Raw genomic sequence first — 21605 nt, forward strand, 5'->3', positions numbered from 1 at the left:
TGCACCACAGCCGTTCATGTTTGTGTTCTTGTGTGTGTGTATAAGCAGACATGGCAGTTATCGACGCATCACTGTGATGTTTTGCAAGCCATTTGGTTCTCATCTCAGTAAAATTCCATCCCACAATTGTGTCTATCTCTCTGCTATTCTCTTTCTTTTTCATTCTGTAAATAACGAAAATCAGATCCTGAAAAGACACTGAGCTTTAGTTGCAGGAGCGAGTATTTATTTGAACACATTTCCAATCCAAACTTCAAAGGACCATATTATTGCCCTCTTCCATAAATTATGCAAAATTAGCATGTGTGGTTGCTGATTAATAATTCATAGCACTTAAACAGTTACATTAGTGTTTTTGAAATTTGAACATGCACACATGAGTGTACAATGCATTCTTCATGCCGTGTGTGTGTGTGTGTGTGTGTGTGTGTGTGTGTGTGTGTGTGTGTGTGTGTGTGTGTGTGTGTGTGTGTGTGAGTGTGTGTCTGTGTCTGTGTCTGTGTCTGTGTGCGTGTTAGAAAGATAGAGTGTGAATGGGTTCCAGGCATGCTGCCCTGTCCTCATACTGAAAGTGTTCTGTTGACAGATGGGCGTGGGAGGGCTGTTACTGTTACTGAGCTCTAACTGTCCGAGAAAGAAAGAGAGAGAGAGAGTGAGAGAGAGAAGTTGGGAGGTTGACTGGGGGATAGATATATGGATGGAGAGAGGAGTTAAAAGAGAAGGGATCTTTGAGGGGGAGGAAAGAGAGAAAGCAAAAGAGAGGCATTGCAGGAATTGTGGAGGAGTTAATTTTATTAAGAACTGAGAAGTACATGTATTTAAGACCGCCTGCTTTGCCTGGACCTATTTTTGATTTCCCCTATGCACAGTGGAAACGAAAGAATTTTCAATCACACCACTCTTATTCTCATGGGATCTCTCTCTCTCTCTTTCTCTTTCCCCATTCCTCACTCTCATTTCCTCAAGTCTATAAAAGAGTCTAGTGCCCTCCCGACTAAATAAACAGTTTAATTGAACTTAGAGAATATTTCAATATTCTATTGTTTTTTTGTAATTATTTTGTTTGGATACCACAGTGACTTTAACAGAGTTAGCTGCTCTGTGTGTGTGTGTGTGTGTGTGTGTGTGTGTGTGTGTGTGTGTGTGTGTGCATTTCTATCTAGGGTGGGATAGGGAGGATCTGAGATGTTCATTTGTTAATGGTTTTAGCTTTGTGTCATGAATTTGTAGTCTGCATAAAATTTTTATTTGGTATTTAAAGTTATATTAAATATAATAAAAAATACTGTATGATATGATTATGATTATGATTATTATTATTTTTATTTTTATTATTATTTACCATCTTAAAAAACACTATGCCTAGTGCCTTTCCAAAATTATTTATGCATAGCATGCTAATTGAGACCTAATGCTAATCTCAGAAGTAACTCTTTTTTGTTTTCTATTTCTCTGAGTATTGCATGGTCCATGGGGTAAATATCCTGGGGTGTCCACTTCTGTGAAGATTGACAACTGTCTTTACTGGTTTCCATTTGTTAATATTGATCTTCACTGTAAAATGATGGACATTAATATTGTTTAGAAGTGACCTTATACCAGCAAACTGCTTAAATATTTTGTTTTTATAGCAGTGGTCACTCCTGTCGATGACCCATTATTTAGCCTTGTATATCCTATGGAAAAAGTGTACTTAGTTTTTCCACACATTGCTTTTCTATTTTGGCATTAATTTTTATATAAATAAATAAATAATCTTCTTCTTCTTCTTCTTTCGGCTGCTCCCATTAGGGGTCGCCACAGCGGATCATCCGTCTCCACACCACCCTGTCCTCTACATCTGCCTCTTTTACACCAACTACCTGCATGTCTTCCCTCACCACATCCATGAACCTCCTTTTTGGCCTTCCTCTTTTCCTCCTACCTGGTGGCTCCATCCTCAGCATTCTTCTACCAATATAATTTATGTCCCTCCTCTGCACATGTCCAAACCATCTCAATCTCGCCTCCCTCACCTTGTCACCAAAACATCCTACATGCGCTGTCCCTCTAATAAACTCATTTCTAATCTTATCCATCCTCGTCACTCCCAACGAAAACCTCAACATCTTTAGCTCTGCTACCTCCAGCTCCACCTCCTGTCTTTTACTCAATGCCACTGTCTCTAAACCATACAACATCGCAGGTCTCACCACAGTCCTATAAACTTTCCCTTTCAATTTTGCAGATACCCTACTATCACAAATCACTCCTGTCACTCTTCTCCACCCACTCCACCCTGCCTGCACTCTTTTCTTCACTTCTCTAACACACTCTCCATTACTTTGCACTGTTGAACCCAGGTACCTGAATTCCTCCACCTTCTGAAGCTCTTCTCCTGCAACCGCACCACTCCACTGCCCTCCCTCTCATTCACACACATGTACTCTGTCTTACTCCTACTGAGTTTCATTCCCCTTCTCTCCAGTGCATATCTCCACCTCTCCAGGCTCTTCTCAACCTGCTCCCTACTCTCACAACAAATCACAATATCATCCGCAAACATCATAGTCCAGGAGACTCCTGTCTGACCTCGTCCGTCAACCTGTCCATCACCACTGCAAACAGGAAAGGGCTCAGGGCCGATCCTTGATGCAGTCCAACCTTCACTCTAAACCAGTCTGTCGTACCTACTGCACACTTCACTGCCGTCACACTGTCCTCATACATGTCCTGCACCACCCTTACATACTTCTCCGACACACCTGACTTCCTCATACAGTACCACAACTCCTCTCTTGGCACCCTGTCGTCGCCTTCTCTAAATCCACAAATACACAATGCAATTCCTTCTGTCCTTCTCTATACTTCTCCATCAACATTCTCAAAGCAAATATGGCATCTGTGGTGCTCTTCCTCGGCATGAAACCATACTGTTGCTCACAGATGGTCACCTCTTCTCTCAGCCTGGCTTCCACTACTCTTTCCCATAACTTCATGGTGTGACTGATCAACTTAATACCCCTGTAGTTACTGCAGGTCTGCACATCTCCTTTATGCTTAAAGATCGGTACCAGCACACTCTTTCTCCATTCCTCAGGCATCTTCTCACCTTCCAAAATCCTGTTAAACAATCTGGTCAAAACCCCACTGCCATCTCTCCTAAACATCTCCACGCTTCCACCGGTATGTCATCTGGTCCAACCGACTTTCCACTCTTCATCCTCTTAATCGCTGCTCTCACTTCCTCCTTACTAATCTTATCTACATCCTGCTTCACCATCTCCACATCATCCAACCTTCTCTCTCTCTGATTTTCCTCATTCATCAGCTGCTCAAAATACTCCCTCCACCTTCTCAACACACTCTCCTCACTAGTCAACACATTTCCTCTCCATCCTTTACTGCTCTAACTTGCAGTACATCCTTTCCAGCTCGGTCCCTCTGCCTGGCCAATCGGTACAAATCCTTTTCTCCTTCCTTAGTGTCCAACCTCTCATACAGCTCCTCATATGCCTTTTCCTTGGCTTTCGCCACATCCCTCTTAACCTGCTGCCGCATCTCCTTGTACTCCTGCCTACTTTTCTCATCACTCTGTCTATCCCACTTCTGTTTTGCCAACCTCTTTCTCCTTATGCTCTCCTGCACTTCCTCATTCCACCACCACGTCTCCTTGTCTTCCTTTCTATTTCCAGATGTCACACCAAGTACTTTTCTAGCTGCCTCCTCATCACTCCTGCAGTAGTTGCCCAATCATCCAACACCTCCTTAACACCACTGAGCCTCTCTCTGACCTCTTCCCTGAACCTCACACTACACTCTTCCTCCTTCAGTTTCCACCATCTTATTCTTCTTTCAGTCCTCACTCTCCTCCTCTTCATCCTCGCCTCCAAAACCATCCTACAGACCACCATCCTATGCTGTCTAGCTACACTGTCCCCTGCCAACACCTTACAGTCGCCAATCTCCTTCAGGTTGCATCTCCTGCATAGCACATAGTCCACCTGTGTGCACCTTCCTCCACTCTTATCGTCACCCTATGATCCTCCTTCTTTTTAAAATAAGTGTTCACCACTGCCATTTCCATCCTTTTAGCAAAATCTACCACCATCTGCCCTTCCACATTCCTCTCCTTAAAACCATACCTACCCATCACCTCCTCATCACCTCTGTTCCCTTCACCCACATGCCCATTAAAGTCCGCCCCAATCACTAACCGTTCTTTCCTAGGTACACCATCTACCACTTCATCTAATTCACTCCAGAATCTTTCCTTCTCCTCCATCTCACAGCCAACTTGTGGAGCATAGGCACTGATGACATTTATCATCATCCTTCAACTTCCACCTTCACGATCATCACCCTATCAGAAACTCTCTTCACCTCCACTACACTCTTACTGTACTCTTCCTTCAGAATCACCCCTACACCATTTCTCTTTCCATCCACACCATGATAAAACAGTTTAAACCCACCTCCAATGTTCCTGGCCTTACTCCCTTTCCACTTGGTCTCCTGAACACACAACATATCTACCTTTCTCCTCTCCATCATATCAGCTACCTCTCTCCTTTACCCGTCATAGTACCAACATTTAAAGTACCAACCCGAACCTCCACTCTCCTACACTGCTCCTTTCCCTGCCGTCTCTGTAGACGTCTTCCTCCTCTCCTTCTCCTCCTTCGGCCAACAGTAGCCCAATTTCCACCGGTACCCTGTCGGCTAACGATACCTGTGGCGGTCGTTGTTAACCCGGGCCTCGACCGATCCGGTATGAAATTCTCATTTGTGATCCGCATATTTGATTTGGCACGTGTTTTACGCTGGATGCCCTTCCTAACGCAACCCTCCCCATTTACCCGGGCTTGGGACCGGCACTAAGAATGCACTGGCTTGTGCCTCCCTAATGGCTGGGTTATAAATAAATAAATAAATAATGATGCGGTATAATACATCCTGCTGTTATCCATCTGAGGTTTTATTTAACTACCGTAATTTCCAGACTATTAAGCGCACTCAAATATAAGCCGCACCCACTGAATTTTACAAAGATTTTGATTTTGAACATAAATAAGCCGCACCTGTCTATAAGTTTACACTGAAACTAATGACCTTTACACAGATTTTAACGAAAGACAGTGCCTATAACACGGCTTGTATCTAAACAGTAGCCTACCAAGAAAGTCACTGTTCACTGTCTTCCTCCTTCCTTTCACAGCAATTTCTCTCGGGAGTTTTCCTTTTGGCATCGTCGTGCGTTTAAAAATCACCATCGGTGAAGCTTTTCTCCGTGACGAATGATTCGCATTTCCTGTAGACAGTCCGAGTGAGTGGCAGGTCAAACATCAGAGGAACATCATCCATATTTATGATGTGGTGCGGCCCGATTCAGTGGAAGCGCATCTGATTTAATATAAAGAGTTTCATTGGTTCACCTGAACCCGTTCGGAAATTTCATTGGTCTAATGTTATGGGGTTCAGTTTTTTAGGCTTGAAGTTTGTGAAACCGGGAAAAACCCAGGAAAAATCCATAAATTAGCCGCTTCGTTGTTTAAGCTGCGGGTTTCAAAACGTGGGAAAAAAGTAGCGGCTTATAGTCCGGAAAATACGGTAATTTTAAGACCTTTTAAGGACCAAATGATTTTTATTATTTCCTGATATGTAAAATATATTTCAAATAGGTTTTAATTTCATTTTCACATGACTGTATGTATAAAGTGCATGTTATGCTGTATCCAACAATCGATTCTTTTTTACAATGATTATTTTTATGTAGCCGTTATCCAAAAACTAGAGATTTAACCTTTATTGAGAGAGCATCATTCTTAGAAAGTGTTCACAAAATGATCTGTGTTACACAAGCATTTGGGCACTGGGCAAAATATCAGAGAACTATGTTATGTAATGATGTTCAAATATTTTACACCATGTGTCAGTTTTGCACTCTGCGGTTTTACTCTTACCCTTAAGTTTTAAAAGAAGCAGGAAACACTGTAAGAAACTATATAAATGTTCTGCAAATTTTTGTTGAAAATTGTACAAAATATCAGAGGAGTGATCATGGCAGGATGCTTATTCAAATTGTTAATAAAATCGAGTAAGTAAAATTGTATTTTAACCCTTGTAACATTTTACACCAGTATCAGTCTGAACAGATATTGCTAAAATTGTCACTCAAATAAAGATTTGTGGCTGTTTTTAACAACGTCACAAGGATACTGAACCTATTGCTTTGTTAGTCAGCATGGGAGAAAACATCAAAATGAAATTAATTTGAAGTTCAATTAAAGTTAAATTAATTATAATAAATACTCAAAAGGATAACAACTGACATTTAAACAAACTTAAGAGACACTAGAGAAATTAATTTTATATATCTAGAAGTGTGTGTGTGTGTGTGTGTGTGTGTGTGTGTGTGTGTGTGTGTGTGTGTGTGTGTGTGAGCTATTTATTCTTTTGGACTTGTGTGTAGGTATTTGTGCAGTAGTGAGGAGAGCTAAAGTGTAACAGAGATGGAAGGAAAGCACAAGTTGAGCAATTTGTGTATTTCCCAGAACTCATGCAAGCAAGCAGGTGACAAATTAAAGGAAAAAAACAACAGCATTGTTCAGTAAGGTTTTGGGCTTTCGTGAGCCGCTGAAACAGCTTTAATGCATCTTGGCTTTGGTTATACACAAATGTATATATTTTATTTAAAATGATATTGATTTCCTTTGTCAGTTGACTGTCTCTCTCACATACACACACAGGCATAAACCACACACACTTGTTTGTGCCAGGGATAAGAGTAAGCAGAGGGTGTTACATAAGAGGATCTACTGCTGTCCCCAACTTATCCTTTGCTTTATCCCTGCACCATATCTTTTTTGCGCGCACATACACATACACATACACACACACACACACACACACACACACACACACACACACATATATATATCCTTGCTTCTTGCTTCATCTCTCTTCATCCTTTAACTGTCCTTTAAATGCATTTATATACATGCACAAATGCCCATGGTTTTACATTTTCTTCCTCTCTACTCAATGTGTGCGCATAAGATTGTGTTTGTGTGTATATGCCTGTGTGTGTAATGTGAGCCGGTGCTAAGCAACGCAGCTCTGCATTATTTAGTTGGCACAAATCAGCTGATTGACAGGTCTGTCACTGCGCTGCTTGCTCAGTGTTGACGGTTTGCTTCTTGAACCCTGGTTTGTTGTAGGAGTGGGACTTTTGTTGTGCCGTATTTTGGCCATGGTATAAAGACTAAAATATGACAATGACAACACAAATTGGTAAATATTACCTCTTCGATTTTGTTAGTCATGAGGTGGAGAATGCTTCATATTCATTTTCATTGATTTCATTTTTAATAATTTTATATTTGTACAGCCCTTAGAATAGAAATTCCTATTTATCTCAGTATCTCTGATTAGCAAGCGAGTGGTTCTCTGCTGCGTGGCACTGGATAGTGAGACTATAAATCATTACAATATACAGGAGTAGAGTGAATTAACACTCTGTGCAGGCCACTTAAGTTCTTCTACTTTAACCTTCGTCTTGATCTTAGTAACAGTAATGCTACAGCATACAAATACATTCTATACAGTTGTGTGTACTACCTTTGTGGCAGTGTATGTGTTTGTATATAATTACATCATACATTATAATTACTCTACACATGGGATATCTTTTTCTTTCAAGTTAACATCAGTGCAGAAAATTACACCATTTTTTAATACTCAATCAATATGACTGTCCCCTTTTGCTCTCTGGACCTTCCTGAACTATCCTGATTCTCTACCTCTGCATGGCGTTCTCCTCAAATGGAAACCACTTGCTTGCAATGGTTCACATGGACAGCTTAAATATACATAAAAAATAAAAACTTTCTTTCAGCTTCTCCCGTTAGGGGTTGCCACAGCGGATCATCCGCATGTTTGATTTGGCACATGTTTTTACACTGGATGCCCTTCCTAATGCAACCCTCCCCATTTATCCGGGCTTGGGACCGACACTAAGAGCCGCTGGAGTTGGTTCCCTGACCGGGGATCGAACCCGGGCCGCAGCGGCGGGAGCGCCGCATCCTAACCACTAGACCACCAGGGACCAAAGATGCATAAAAAAATACTGTTAAATAAATAAATCTTTCTTCCTCAATCAGCATAGTGTTTTCTTTCCATGCTTTTGTCACCACTGCTTTGCACATTAGGGATAAACCTAGAAGCTGTTTTATTAAGTTTTTGTATTCTTACTCTATTCATTTCTGTAAAGCTGATTTCCATTGTTGAAAGCACTACACAAGTAAAATAGAATTTAATTGAATAGAGAGTAAAGTAAATATATTTATGCAACTTTTACAATTAGTCCATGTGCTGATACAAAAACAACAATTTATCCCATTTATTGACTCTGTGCAAGCTGGTTTTAGCTTCAGCTTCTTTTTTATTAGCTGGTTATATGAGAAAGCAATATTGTAGTAAATATTTGGCACAAAAAAAAAATTGTATTTAGGAATAATTTGATTATAAATTGACTGTATTATCTGAATCTGTTTTCACATACAAGGAGGGTCCTTCTGAGTGTAGATAAATTAAGCATTATAATAATGATTGCAGTACTTGTATGTAGCACGGAATTATTCTAATTATCGACTGATTTACTAAAGTTATGTGATAACACATCAGTCCAGTTCACTTTTGAAAACACAAGACCCTCAGAATGACGTGTTATTTTTTTAAATATTTTTGATTATTAGAGTGAAATCCTGATACAATGGGAAATGATTTCAAAATGTAAATTAGTTATAAATATAGAAAATAAGTGCAGTGAAAAAGCATTAATGCTACAATTACCATGTATAAACTGTGCTTGATCAGGTAGTCCATTATATCATATACAGTATCTAGTGCTATTGAAGTTTTTGTAGGTTCGGTTCTATTATAACATTAAAATGACCATACTGCATTTAATTTATTAAGATAACTGTACCAGAGTCATATACATCATATGCTTCATACTTCTTTTATTCGGGGTTGTAGTAAACAAAATAGTGTTTTATATTTTATGTTTAAAACAACCTGAGATAAATTGTCCTAACCATGTAATTATTAAGGAAACAATAAAATGGTCAGTAACACTAAAATGTAGATTAGCATTTTAGTTACCAGCTATGTGAGAGAGTCCAGTTCTCTGCCACAGACTTTGTTACTTTTAGTAATGGAAGCCAGAGTTCTGGTGACTTCAGGCTTTGTGTGTGTGTGTGTGTGTGTGTGTGTGTGTGTGTGTGTGTGTGTGTGTGCGTGTGTGTGTTGTTCAGGGGGAGTAGTTGAAGCGTTGTTTGGCCTGGCTGGGAGCGCATTCTGGGTGTGTGAAGTGAAGCGAGGCCATCGCCGGGGCATCACACTGCTGCCTGCGCTCTGTTTGTGTGTGTGTGTGTGTGTGTGTGTGTGTGTGTGTGTGTGTGTGTGTGTGTGTGTGTGTGTGTGTACACAAGTTGTGCTTTGAGCACAGTCTACAATCCTCCAGCACCTTATGATGAGAGTGACTTTGGGAAATAGGACACAGCATGCACTTATTCATGTACACATACACACACACACACACCCACATGGAGCCAGAGAATCTCGACTGTGTCTTGCCAACATTGTTTAGCTGCAAAGCGTTTACCCCACTTATACAGACAGTATCATCAGAGAAAATTGCACACGTGGGACAAGTGAGCACGTACACTCACATAAACACACACATGTGCGCACACGCACACACACGCACATGCACACACACAGAAGCTTTTCCTTCCTCTGCTATATTTAGTGGTCGTTGAACCTTAGAGACAGCCTCACTCGAAGAGACATCAATGCAATGGAATCTGATGACATCACCGGAAGGGGGAGGGGCTTGTATGACAGGGTGACAGACATGCCATCACCTCCTTTGCGCTCTAGATGACATCATCAGCTATTCATTCAATTTGTTTTTCAGCTTATTTAACTCTCTAAGAAGCAAGGAGACTACTTACAGGCATACTGCATGCTGTATAGATGTTTGATGTCATTTGTCATTAAAGCATAGACATTTATTTAGATATTTCATATAGAATAATTTAGAATTTACAAATAGGTGCAGTTGTTTATAGGCAGAGAAATGCGATGTGATATGTGATTAATGAAATATGCTGACACAATAAATGAGACATGATAATTTTTTTCAATCTGAGGCTTTTATTAAACAGCACTAAAGAACTCATGGCAAGGAACTGTATCCATGAAAGCAGGAAGAGAGGAGGCTGGAGGTTGTGGGGTAAAATAGGCATATAGGTTGTATGTTACATCACAGAGGTTGTATGTTACATCCCCTATACTCACGTCTGTTATAAGCCAACCAAATAAAGCAAAAAGTGCCAGTAATATAAACCTTTAATTTTATAAGGCAGTATTATAATACAATTATCTTGATTTGGCCAACACCTACAGGTGCATCTCAATAAATTAGAATATCATTAAAAAGTTTATTTATTTTAGCTGATTAAAGTGTGACACCACAAGTCTCCAATATTATACTTTTTCACAATATTCTAGTTTTCTGAGATACTAAATTCTGGCTTTTCATTAGCTATAAGCCATAATAATTAAAATGAAAAGAAATAAAAAAAACTTTCTTTTTGGTGTGTGTGCCACAGCGGATCATCCGTATTCGTGATCCGCATGTTCCATTTGGCACATGTTTTTACGCTGGATGCTCTTCCTAACGCAACCCTCCCCATTTATCCGGGCTTGGCACTAAGAGTGCACTGCTTTGTGCAATTCTAATGGCTGGGGTTGGTTCCCTGACTGGGAATCAAACCTGGGCCGTGGTGGTGAGAGCCTCGAATCCTAACCACTAGACCACCAGGGAACCTAATCAAAGTTAAAAGAAATAAACAACGGAAATATATATTAGCGCGTGTGATGAATCTGTATAATATGCGATTTTCACTTTTTGTATTGAATTACTCAATTAATTTTTTATTATATTCTAATTTATTGAGATGCACCTGTATGTAGTTAGCATTTTTTTTTTAATCTATATTTTATTTTAATAAAATTACCTTATAGCCTCATTTTATTGCTAGAAGAAAAAATGGACAATTGGAAAGTGAAACTATGGTGATTATCCTTATTCTACAACTGAAGATTGTACTGAGTAGTATATATTCTTTCATTTGCAGTTTTTATTTAAACCTTCCAAGTATCCTGATTCAGCCATCTTCTTGACAACCCTATCCTCCTCCGACTATTGGACATGCCACAGCCTTCACTCTTTCCATCCCCCTCATCTCACACTCTTGTTCTTTGACTGTCTCACTCTGGATAATGAGATTAAGCAGTGGTTTTCTGTCAGTGTGAAGCTTCTACCTCACATGGCTCAGCTGCCCCATGCTGTGATGATGGCAGGGTGGGCGTCTTGGTAGTGCAAATGATCTGAAGTAGATTTATAAAACATCGGCATTCTCTATGCTAAATGTTTGTAGTTCAGCATGTTCATAACTAAGAGAAACAGCTATATGGGAAATTATAAAAAAATGCAACAGTATGGCAGCATAGTGCGCTAAGAAAATCCGGCGTACTTATCCTGTTATGCTATACTAAAATAGGACTGCAAAAATACAAGTGCAAAAATAAGGAGAAGAAGGGAAGTCATCAGTGTAGTATATTTGGTAAATATATCAGATAAAGCATGCCTGTTATAAACCATTATTGAGAATGTACTGTAAATAGGTATACAACATATTTTCTGAACTATGCTTATAGGTGTAAAGCACAGAGACTGATGAGATGCATGGTATAATGAAATAGGTTGTGAATAGTGCTTTGATGTCACAGTGATTGTATAATTTCTGAATCAATTAATAAGAGTGAAATGTGAGTGAAATAGAGTGTAAATCCTCTAATCTCTGATCCGTGTGTGTTTTATCCTCAGATTGACCTGGAGCCTGAGGGTAAAGTCTATGTCATCATCGACTTGTCAGGATCTTCCAGTGAAGGTAAAATGATAATAAATACAGACATTCAAATTTAAGATGTTTCCCGACTAAAAAACTTTTGAAATGCAGGAAGATAATCAATGTGTCTTTGCTTTATCTGAACTGCTTCTGATCTGAAGAAGGTTCTGTTTTGTTTTACAATGGTCTTCTGCTTTTTGATACATATACGTTATAACAATAAGTTTGGCACTTCCTGTGCTAGCTTGACTGCAACATTTTGTGTGTGTGTGTGTGTGTGTGTGTGTGTGTGTGTGTGTGTGTGTGTGTCTGTGTATGTTGGAGAAAGTGTTGGATAAAGTGGCAGCTATCTGCAGGGAAATCCCACTCTTTAAAACTCTGAAAGTGTGTGTGGGTGCCGGAAATGCGAGGATCATAGCGTCTGAGCAACCTGAAAAGCTCCCACGCAATATTGCAGCTCTCGACTGCAGGCTGGCACACTGAAGCTTCCTGTGCACTGGAGCAAATCTAATGAACCACCACATATCCGTTTCAGGATATGAAATGCACACATTTCAGCTTATCTTGGCTTTCTTTAGGAACTTCATATATTCTCTCACAATATCAAAAAGTTCATCCATGGACAGCCTTTACTTTCAGAATGTTAAAAGATTTATTTAATTTTGTTTTAGCAATAGTGAGGTTATTTTTTACTGAGGAGCTGTTTGTTGCACAAATGAAGATATGTATATAAACTGGGTTTCACATCAAGCAGTTTTCCCTCCAGACTGAAACACTGCAATTTCTCTATCGGCCAGAATAATATCTTTATTTATTCTGATCTTTGCCTACACCTTCATATTTTTTGTGTGGCCAGCAAGGCAATAAACAATCAGCTGTCCAGCTGTATATTCAAAGTAGCTAACACAAAGTAGTACACAGTAAATGCTGCATTTATATTGTACTTAGATTTTTTAAGTTTTAAAAGTGCCTCAAAAATACATTTATATTCAGTCCTGCATTTTACTCATTGTAGCTTAGGTAATGGGGCAGTCACAGAGATTACATTTTTGAAAATCACAATGCATGTCTACAATTTTATAGTGCCATACATATTAACATAACCTGTAATATAACATTATGTTTATGAACCACATAAAATCTCAAAGTCAGGCAATATCATAATCAAAACATTAAATGTTTCAGGATCTGTTTTGTTTTAATAATTAGTAGTAATGTTTTCCTTCCATTTTTATATAGTGTGTACTTATTTTTAGACACTTCAACATGCAGCTGGGCTAAGATCTATTCACTATAAAGGTCACCACAAAGTTAAGGAAATGTGTATGTTTTTACATAACTGATAGGAACACTTTGGACCACAAACAACTGAGAATATTTCTCAGAAACAGAAATATTAGGAACATTCAAACATAAATTTCTTCTGACAGTTCTAATGTAGATAAAGCTTTAAGCATACTGGGCTGGTTTACCAACATCCTGAGATAATATCTTCCTGAATTCCAGAGGATGCTGCCAGGATTAGCAGACAAACACACACACACACACACACCAAAAACAAACACACAGATGGATGATTAGTGTGTAAAACGATAATGGTGTTGGTGTGTGGTTGACACTGTAATCACAAGCCCCTGCTGCGTGGTGTTGGTAACTAATTTCAGTTTAATTCTAGCTTGTCTGTGTCTCACTGCAAACAGCTGTTTTGTGCTAATGTGTGGGCATGGCTCAGCACCATGTGTACAGTGCCTGGTCACTTTGCATAGGCTGTTAATGAAAGTGCAGCATCATTTATGCTTCATTGGATTGGTCTCTTTTTGCACAGGCCTGCACTAAGCCCTGGTCATGATCTCTGCTCTGTTCCAGGAAGCCCGCCGCAGTGTGTGACTCTGTTCGTTCGCATGCTCATTGATTTCTGGTTGATTTGCTTCATCCACCCAGAGGCAAGTGCTTTGCCTGGCTGGGGTGATATTACATGGGCTACGAAATGAGTGACAATGAATAGACCAGTAGATGTACTTCCATAAACACACAAATAGCATGTTAACAATAAAACCTTCAACATAGTAGACCTTCACCTGTTCTGGCTTTGCATTAATGAAATTAACAGCATTCAAATGCAACATATGTATATAGTTTCCCTGTAATTTTCCAGTAGTTTTGGTGCATCTGTTTCCACAGGATTTCAATTGTGGCTTGTCTTCACAAGTAATCTCATCATAATTAATGAAAATTCCATTAGAATCTGAGACATTCAAACTGACCATCATTCAGACATTATACCATGACAATAGTCATGTGATGTGTACCATATCCCAATAATTTTTTTATTTTTTTTGTGAAAGTAACCTTTAGTTTGAGTATATTAATTTAAGTGTTAAAGTATTTTATACACACTTCTGCAAGCCTACTAAGCCACTCGTTTCCAAAATAAAAACTTTATGGCTATATTCCTTCTGTTGTTGTTTGTTGACTTTGTTACTCCTGCTTGTCATGACTGAACTAAAGTTTGCAACCAGCTACCTCAAATGTGTCAGAGCACTGTAAGATAAATAGCCATCAAGATACCATCCTAATCATTTTCAAAGAATTGATGTCTACTTTTCGATTAGTTACGTCTATAGAAGCCGACATTAAAATATCCAATATACATATCCAAAATACACAATATCCTATTTCTTTCCGTAATGATGACCCTAACATGACCTTGTACTTCCATGGCAACGAAAGTGAGCAGTATCCTGTTGGACTTTTCTGTTTCCATAGACAGGCCAATCGATGACACACACTTACACACAAGAGAAACTCTCCAACGCTGTGGGGGAAAGCTGAGCTATTTTCAGTGATGCTTGAGGCTATGCAGTTCTGAATAGCTTGTGCTGCAGCTCCCCACAATCCCTGCACCATTACCCATAATCCCACCTGCTTGGCCCTGCTCTGCTCAACAGTAGTTCATGATGGGAGAAAAAAATTTTATGTTGCTGACTGTATAAGCCCTGTGTCAGAAAGACAGGCTCCATGTAATTATTAGATTTGGAGTGAGTCCCACTTGGAGCAGCATCATCTTCCTCTGTACTGCCAAAAAACCCTTCGCAGGAAAAACTAAATGTCATACACAGAAGGCTAAAATAGAGATGGTGCGTCCTGTATGTTGCTTCCTCATGGCATAAACTGAAGTTAATAAAAATTTATTCACTTCATCACATCATCTGGGCTTTCTGAATCAGTCTATTTCTGATCATCACTGATGACATCGGAGAGCTATTTATGCTGTCTGTTCTTCTGTCAGGGTGCTAAAACAAGCATATCAAGCCTGTGTTTAATTTTATACTGAAACTTGTGAGTTACACATACAGCTATACTGTGGGATGTAAAGTGTGACGTGAGAAGTGTTGGTCATACAGTACGTGTTCATGTTGTTTTTATATTTAGAAAAGAATCACCCACCAGCCACTAACTAAAGCAATGAGCAGGATTGAATTTATTTAATAACACTGACTAGTGAACTTGGGTGCACTGGTGGTGTGTTTAATTCGTAAATATCTATCTGTGTGTGTGCATGCATGTGTGTGTGTGTGTGTGTCTGCATGCATGCATATATATATATATATATATATATATATATATATATATATATATATATATATGTATGTTCATGGACAGAAAACTTTCTGCCGTGTTCATTATATTTGCCGAACAGGGTTTAGATGTCTCAAAATAGCAAATGAGACTAAGCTATGGATTATCGTATGTACTTAGCTGGAATCCTAGGGATGTTACTTGTACGTGTGCCATCAACCATCAATTGCGAACCTTTGTGTCTATTATTTTTTAAGAGATCATTTTGCCTATCTTGCTTGACCACCCTCAACCTACATACACAGTCCAAAGTCCAATATTGAGAAACGATAAACCTAATTATTTTGAGAAATATTGCACACAGCTATTTTCAAGTTAACACCTGAACACCTACCAAATTGGCTTGCCTTTCCAAAAGCAAATATAATTCCCATAATTATTGTTCTTTTCTTTAAGATTTTATATTTCATGTTTTATATTTCATATGTAAAGATTATTAACACTCCTAAAGAATAAAATATAAAGGTGGTGAATGATTTGTCTTGAAACATGTTAAATGTGGAAGAGGAAGAGGATTAGCTGTTTTTTTTCTATTTGGAAGAGACTTTATATGTACACTGTACATAAAGTAGTCAAGTCACTTAAGCTTTATTTTGGCATTCCAACCAGGAACAAGGTGCCACAGAAGAGAACATAACTACACAAAAGTAAATAGGACTTGTATTAAGACACTACTTAGGACACTACATAAAGTACATCAGATACCCCACCCCCCCAAAAAAAAAAAATATATATATTTTTTCTTTATTTAGTATTTGTTGCTTCGGTATCGGATAAAATAATATGTATTTATTAACAATGACAGCTGCACAATACATACAATCCTACAGATACAGGTTCAAAAACTTCAGTTAATGTTTACATCAAACATTAGAATAGGGGAAAAGTCTGATCTAATTGATTTAAACCATGGTGTAGTTTTTGCTACTAGGAGGACTGTTTTGAGAACTTCAGAAAATCTCCTGGGATTTTCACACATAGTCTGGGATTACTCAGAATTGTGTAAAAAACAAGAAACATGCAGTTGCTTTCAACGCCTTGGTGATAAGAAAGGTCAGAGGAAATGTCCCGATAGGTTAAAGCTGCAAAGAAAGATAGAGTAACTCTGATAATCACTCCTCACAACCGTGGTGACCAGAAAAGCATCTCAGCATGCACAAAACATCAAACCATGGATGGGCTAGAACAGCTAAAGGTCAACAAGATGTTTCCTTCTGCAGTCCCTCTGCACACCAGAAGTTATTTGTTTTACACTCTATCCTTTCAAGACTATTGTGTGTGAGAACTCATAGGAGACCAACAGTTTAACTCAAGTTCTCAACCTGTATCTGTATGATTTTTTGCATTCTGCTTCTGCCAAAGAAATGCATGTGTTCCGATTAAAGTGGACATTTTCTAACATATGTACACAATTTGAAGATGAAATACCAAGCCATTACTTTAACAAAAAAATGCCCAGTTTCTGTTCTCACTTTCCTCATTATACATTCTGTGCCCACCAATGTCCCCTTTTATCCTCACCTCAACTTTGTCTGAGGCTTAATTCATTCCTAATGTGTGCAACCCATCACCAGTTACCATGCAAACACATGCAGCTCTGGAGAGAATGGTGGAGTGAGAGATCTATTTTTAGACACTTGTGTTTTCTCTCTCTCTCTCTCTCTCTCTCTCTCTCTCTCTCTCTCTCTCTCTCAGTGATTTGTTTTAAGCCTGAGCCTTTCCCATCATTCTCTTCTCTCTATCCCTTCTCTCTGCTTAGATCTTTACCGCTATCTCCGTCATGTTTAAATCGATCGGTTCATGAGTGTGTTCAGGGTCTTTTCCACTCTCTCCTCGTGTTTGTACAGCAGGGCAGCCCTAGCGCTCCGATCGTTTAGATTGCAGAGGTTGTCATGGAAACCAGGCTGTGAGCTCACAGGTTTCCAGGGATGGAAAAAAAAAGGCGAGAACAAGGTCTGGAAAGGCAAAGAGAGAAAGAGGCCAAGAGATGAGAGACCTGCTTGTAAAATAGATTGGTCTGAAGTCCTCATCTGTTCAAAATCTGTTTTCAGAATGCCTTTAGCACCTCAATATATTGCACTTTTTGTGTATTCATGGAAGTTGTAGTTTTTTAGAATGTAGTATTTCTACAGATTAAAGCATTTTGCTCTGCTCTAATATGTTGAAAGAGAGCAGGCAAGAGAGATATTTGCCAGATGGCTTGTTAGATAACATCTCTTCTAGACACAGCATGTCCATCATTTCCCTGTTTTTATCTTTAGCCAGTGTGTTTCTGAGAGAAAGAGATAGATAGAGATTGAAGAATAAATCTCTGTGCCCTTGTCAGTCTGCTTTTTGTCATGTCAGTCTAAATCTAAGGAAGACAAATGAGATGAGCTCTCACCAAACATTACAAAAGAACAGTTCAGCAAAATATCACATTTACACTAATCTCTTTTTACCCCAAATATGTGGTGAATTCAGTAAACAATTAATATTATACAATTGTAACAAATAATTTTAATAATTTATTGATTAATTTATGGCAGGTTATACAAATTGTTAGGGAATAAGTGTGGTACCATTTACAAAAGCAATTGAGTTGGACGCTTCAAGACCTCTAGTTTTGCTCTCAATGAGTCATGATCATAGAGTTCTACTAAACTTACATCCTTGGCGAATACATATTTAGGGATTTGAGAATAGATATATAAGGTGAGACAGACTTTCATTGTGTGTTAACTGATTTAAAGTTAACGTGCAAAACTAATTATCTCTTAATTGATACCCAACCAGTTAAAACCATGACCACTGGGCAATGTCATTTTTGCTTTTATTATAAAAAATTCTCATGTTTTTCATAGTTCCCATGTCAGTGCCCTGAAATATGAATCTGTCTCTGATCAATTTCAGCTATCGTGTAATTAATTGACCTCAAGCAATTATATGGACCCATATTGTGCTTCCAGCAGATGTGTAATTTTTCTCACTTTCTTTCTCTCTGGATAATACTGTTTTCAGTGGTGTGTGGCTGAACCGTGGTTGGCTTGGAGTGTGCTTGTGTTGCTTGTTTATAGTTTGTCTGGGGCTGAAGTGGTGTTGGCGTTGAATTGTTGTCCTCTGGCAGTCTGGCAGTGGGCGAACATGGCCCTCGGTTCCACTCAGCCTGCCCTCTCATCAGCTCAGCCTCCTGCACGATTCATTCTCCACTCTACGCTGACACAGAGAGGGACAAGTGAGAGAATTTCATGAGAGGAGAGTGGAACTTAAAAACTGAGGATGATGAGGAGGATTAAGGGATTTTAAAAATAGGGGCAAGAGGAGAGGGTCTTGCTGTGTTTTACACTTACAGTAAATGCTTCACAAATATTAGGCTTCTAAGCTGGCAACAAAACATGTGAATTGTTTATTCTGCCCTTTGTTCATTTACAAAATGAAGCAGTAAGATGCCCAAAGTAATAATAATAAAAGCTGTTAGTCATAATCCTGATTGTCAGTTAGGTGTTGAATCATGTAAATGTTAAGCAGTAAGATCATGTGGTTGTGGAGAAACCGCACCGTTTTGAGGTTACATTATGTTTGGACATCTGAGCTGCCAGACATTGGAGCATTTTTTAAGGTATGGTGTAAGCACTTGGAATGTCATTGCTTATTTAAAAAAAAGAATTTCCATTTCTATTGGTTACATCATGCTTTATTGGCATGCCAGTTTTCCATCTTGGCAAAAAGCCTTATGTTCTTCTTTATGCAGAGATTTAGCAAAGCGATGTAGATGGAAACTCCTTTTAAATGCACCAATTTGTTTATACAGTTTGTTTTTGAATTCCATCTGCTGAATGTGGTCATGCCTTTATGTATCTACAGGTGATGCTTTTGTGTGTGTGTGTGTGTGTGTGTGAGAGAGAGAGAAAGGGAGATTACCATAGACTTGTTTCATAGTAAAACATAAGAACACCTAAAAGAACATCAGAACATCCTTTGAACATCTGAGGTCTAAGAAGAGTGCTAAAGCATATATCATTTGCAGGCACTGATGCACATTAACATTTTCTCACATACACTATTATTCAAATGTTTTAACATTTTCTCATAGAAGGTTTTTTATTTTGCATATTTTATCATAAACAAGATGAAAAGATTCTAGATGTAAATTATAGATATATAGAATTATATCATTAAGTATCTGAATTCATATACACGCACACATGCACACACGCACACACAAATGTTTAAAAGTTTGTATATGTATTGTATATGTAGGTTGGTTGGCTTCTCAAGTCAAGAAGCTTTTATTGTCATTTCAGCCATATATAGCTGACGCAGTACACAGTGAAATTAAACAACATTCCTTCTGAACCCTGGTGCTACATACAACAACAATCACAGAAAACACAGGGCTAAAGACTAGTAAGTGTCCTCGCCACATAAAGTGCATCCTGTGCAACTTGCTGCAAACAGTGCAAGGCAACAATTTGCTGCGGTGTCCAATTCTGGGAAGGTTGACAACTGTCATAAATGTTTTCCACTTGAATAACCTTTCTCACTGTAAATAATCTTTAAATTGTTTGGAAATGGCCTTCTAACTCTTCCCAGATTTAGGGGCAGCACAAGTTTAAAAGTTGTTGCTGATTTCTTTCCTCCTTGTAATCGTGTTAGCAAAACTTCTAAAACTTGGGCTTGAATAGAGGTCCTCACACTCGCTGATGATCACTTAATCAAGGGCTTTTAATTAGCAGCACCTGGCTGCTACTTAACCTCTTAAATCTTACTGAAGCAGTAAAGGTGTATTCTTTTATATATATATATATATATATATATATATATATATATATATATATATATATATATATATATATATATTTGTAAAGTTAATAATGACAGAGTGTATTGTGTCATGTGCTGTTGATCTTAGGATGATGATGATTTTCCTAATTCTTAGACCTGCTAAGGACCAGCTTTTTATGACCTTATTTGTAAAACCATAGAATTCACAGTGGGTGTCACATGGCTGTATGTGTGCATTTATATGTAAACCATGATTCTTGATGATGTCAAGTATGTCATTTTTGCAGTTGCTATTTATAAAAACATATTAGATGCATTAAAGCCTTGTCAGTACCAATGTATTTCTTGTATGGTTCCTTTTAAATGTCTGTCTTAAATGTCTATTTGTTTGTGATTTTGTGTGCAATGTGAAAATGTGTGATAGCTTAGGCATTACTGATGATTTGTAATTTGTTTGTCTGCACTGTTATAGTTTGCTTTCTAATCAGATAATACATTATGTAAGCACATCTATCCCTCTTAAGTCCCTTCCTCCTCCTCCTTCTCCTCCTTCTCCTCAGCATCTGCCCTTAGTGCAAAATACCCAACAAAACATATGCAAATATAAAGCACATTCCAGCAGATCACTTTTATGAAGCTGAAAAAGAGGCAACAGATGATTATGGTGCATATGTTTGTAAAAGTAGGTCAAACAAGACACCAGCCACAATATGATTTTCAATTCCTGGAAACTTTGTTGTAAAAGGAAGGGTTGCTTGTCCAGTTCATATTAAGGCATCTACACAAATGCACACACACGACCACACAGAACAACGTACCAGCTTTGGAGTCCAATTCATCCAACAACACAGGCATTGGATACAAATTCTGTCTAATCTATGAAGCAAATTTCACCGAAAAGAAACCAAATAAACTTGAATAATCATAAATTATAGCATGTCAAATTGTAACAATGGCGGCTGTTTACCTGATTACTAGTAAACAGAATCACAATGATCTAATTACTAATAATGATCAGCAAATTCACATACAAGCAAACAAATAATCAGATTTAATCCAAACCTGATACACAGTTTAATTACATTTTGAATGTGAATCAGCCGTGGCATGACAATCTTTCGTACAAGTTGAACCCAAAAATCAGAGCATAAAAATATCAAAATACAGCAAATCAGATAAAAATTAAACCGGGTTTGTATTTTATTCAAACTCTCCTTGGGACAGAATAGATGTTATGCCAGT

At 38.4% G+C, this 21605-nt stretch overlaps 1 protein-coding gene and 1 non-coding gene across 2 annotated transcripts in view; one reads left to right on the forward strand and one right to left on the reverse strand.

The window, feature by feature from the left end:
* Nucleotides 1-21605, forward strand: part of prkcea (protein kinase C, epsilon a) — a 58669-nt gene that overhangs the window by 9590 nt on the left and 27474 nt on the right. Inside the window, exon 2 of the mRNA XM_046853738.1 lies at nucleotides 11939-12002. Coding sequence (XP_046709694.1) covers nucleotides 11939-12002 — 64 coding nt within the window. The remainder of the gene's footprint in view (nucleotides 1-11938; nucleotides 12003-21605) is intronic.
* On the reverse strand, nucleotides 8015-8086 carry trnag-ccc. The gene has a single exon. It is a non-coding gene; the product is annotated as a tRNA-Gly (tRNA).

This window comes from Silurus meridionalis, chromosome 7 (genome assembly GCF_014805685.1).
Source record: "Silurus meridionalis isolate SWU-2019-XX chromosome 7, ASM1480568v1, whole genome shotgun sequence".
Taxonomy (NCBI): Eukaryota; Metazoa; Chordata; class Actinopteri; order Siluriformes; family Siluridae; genus Silurus; species Silurus meridionalis.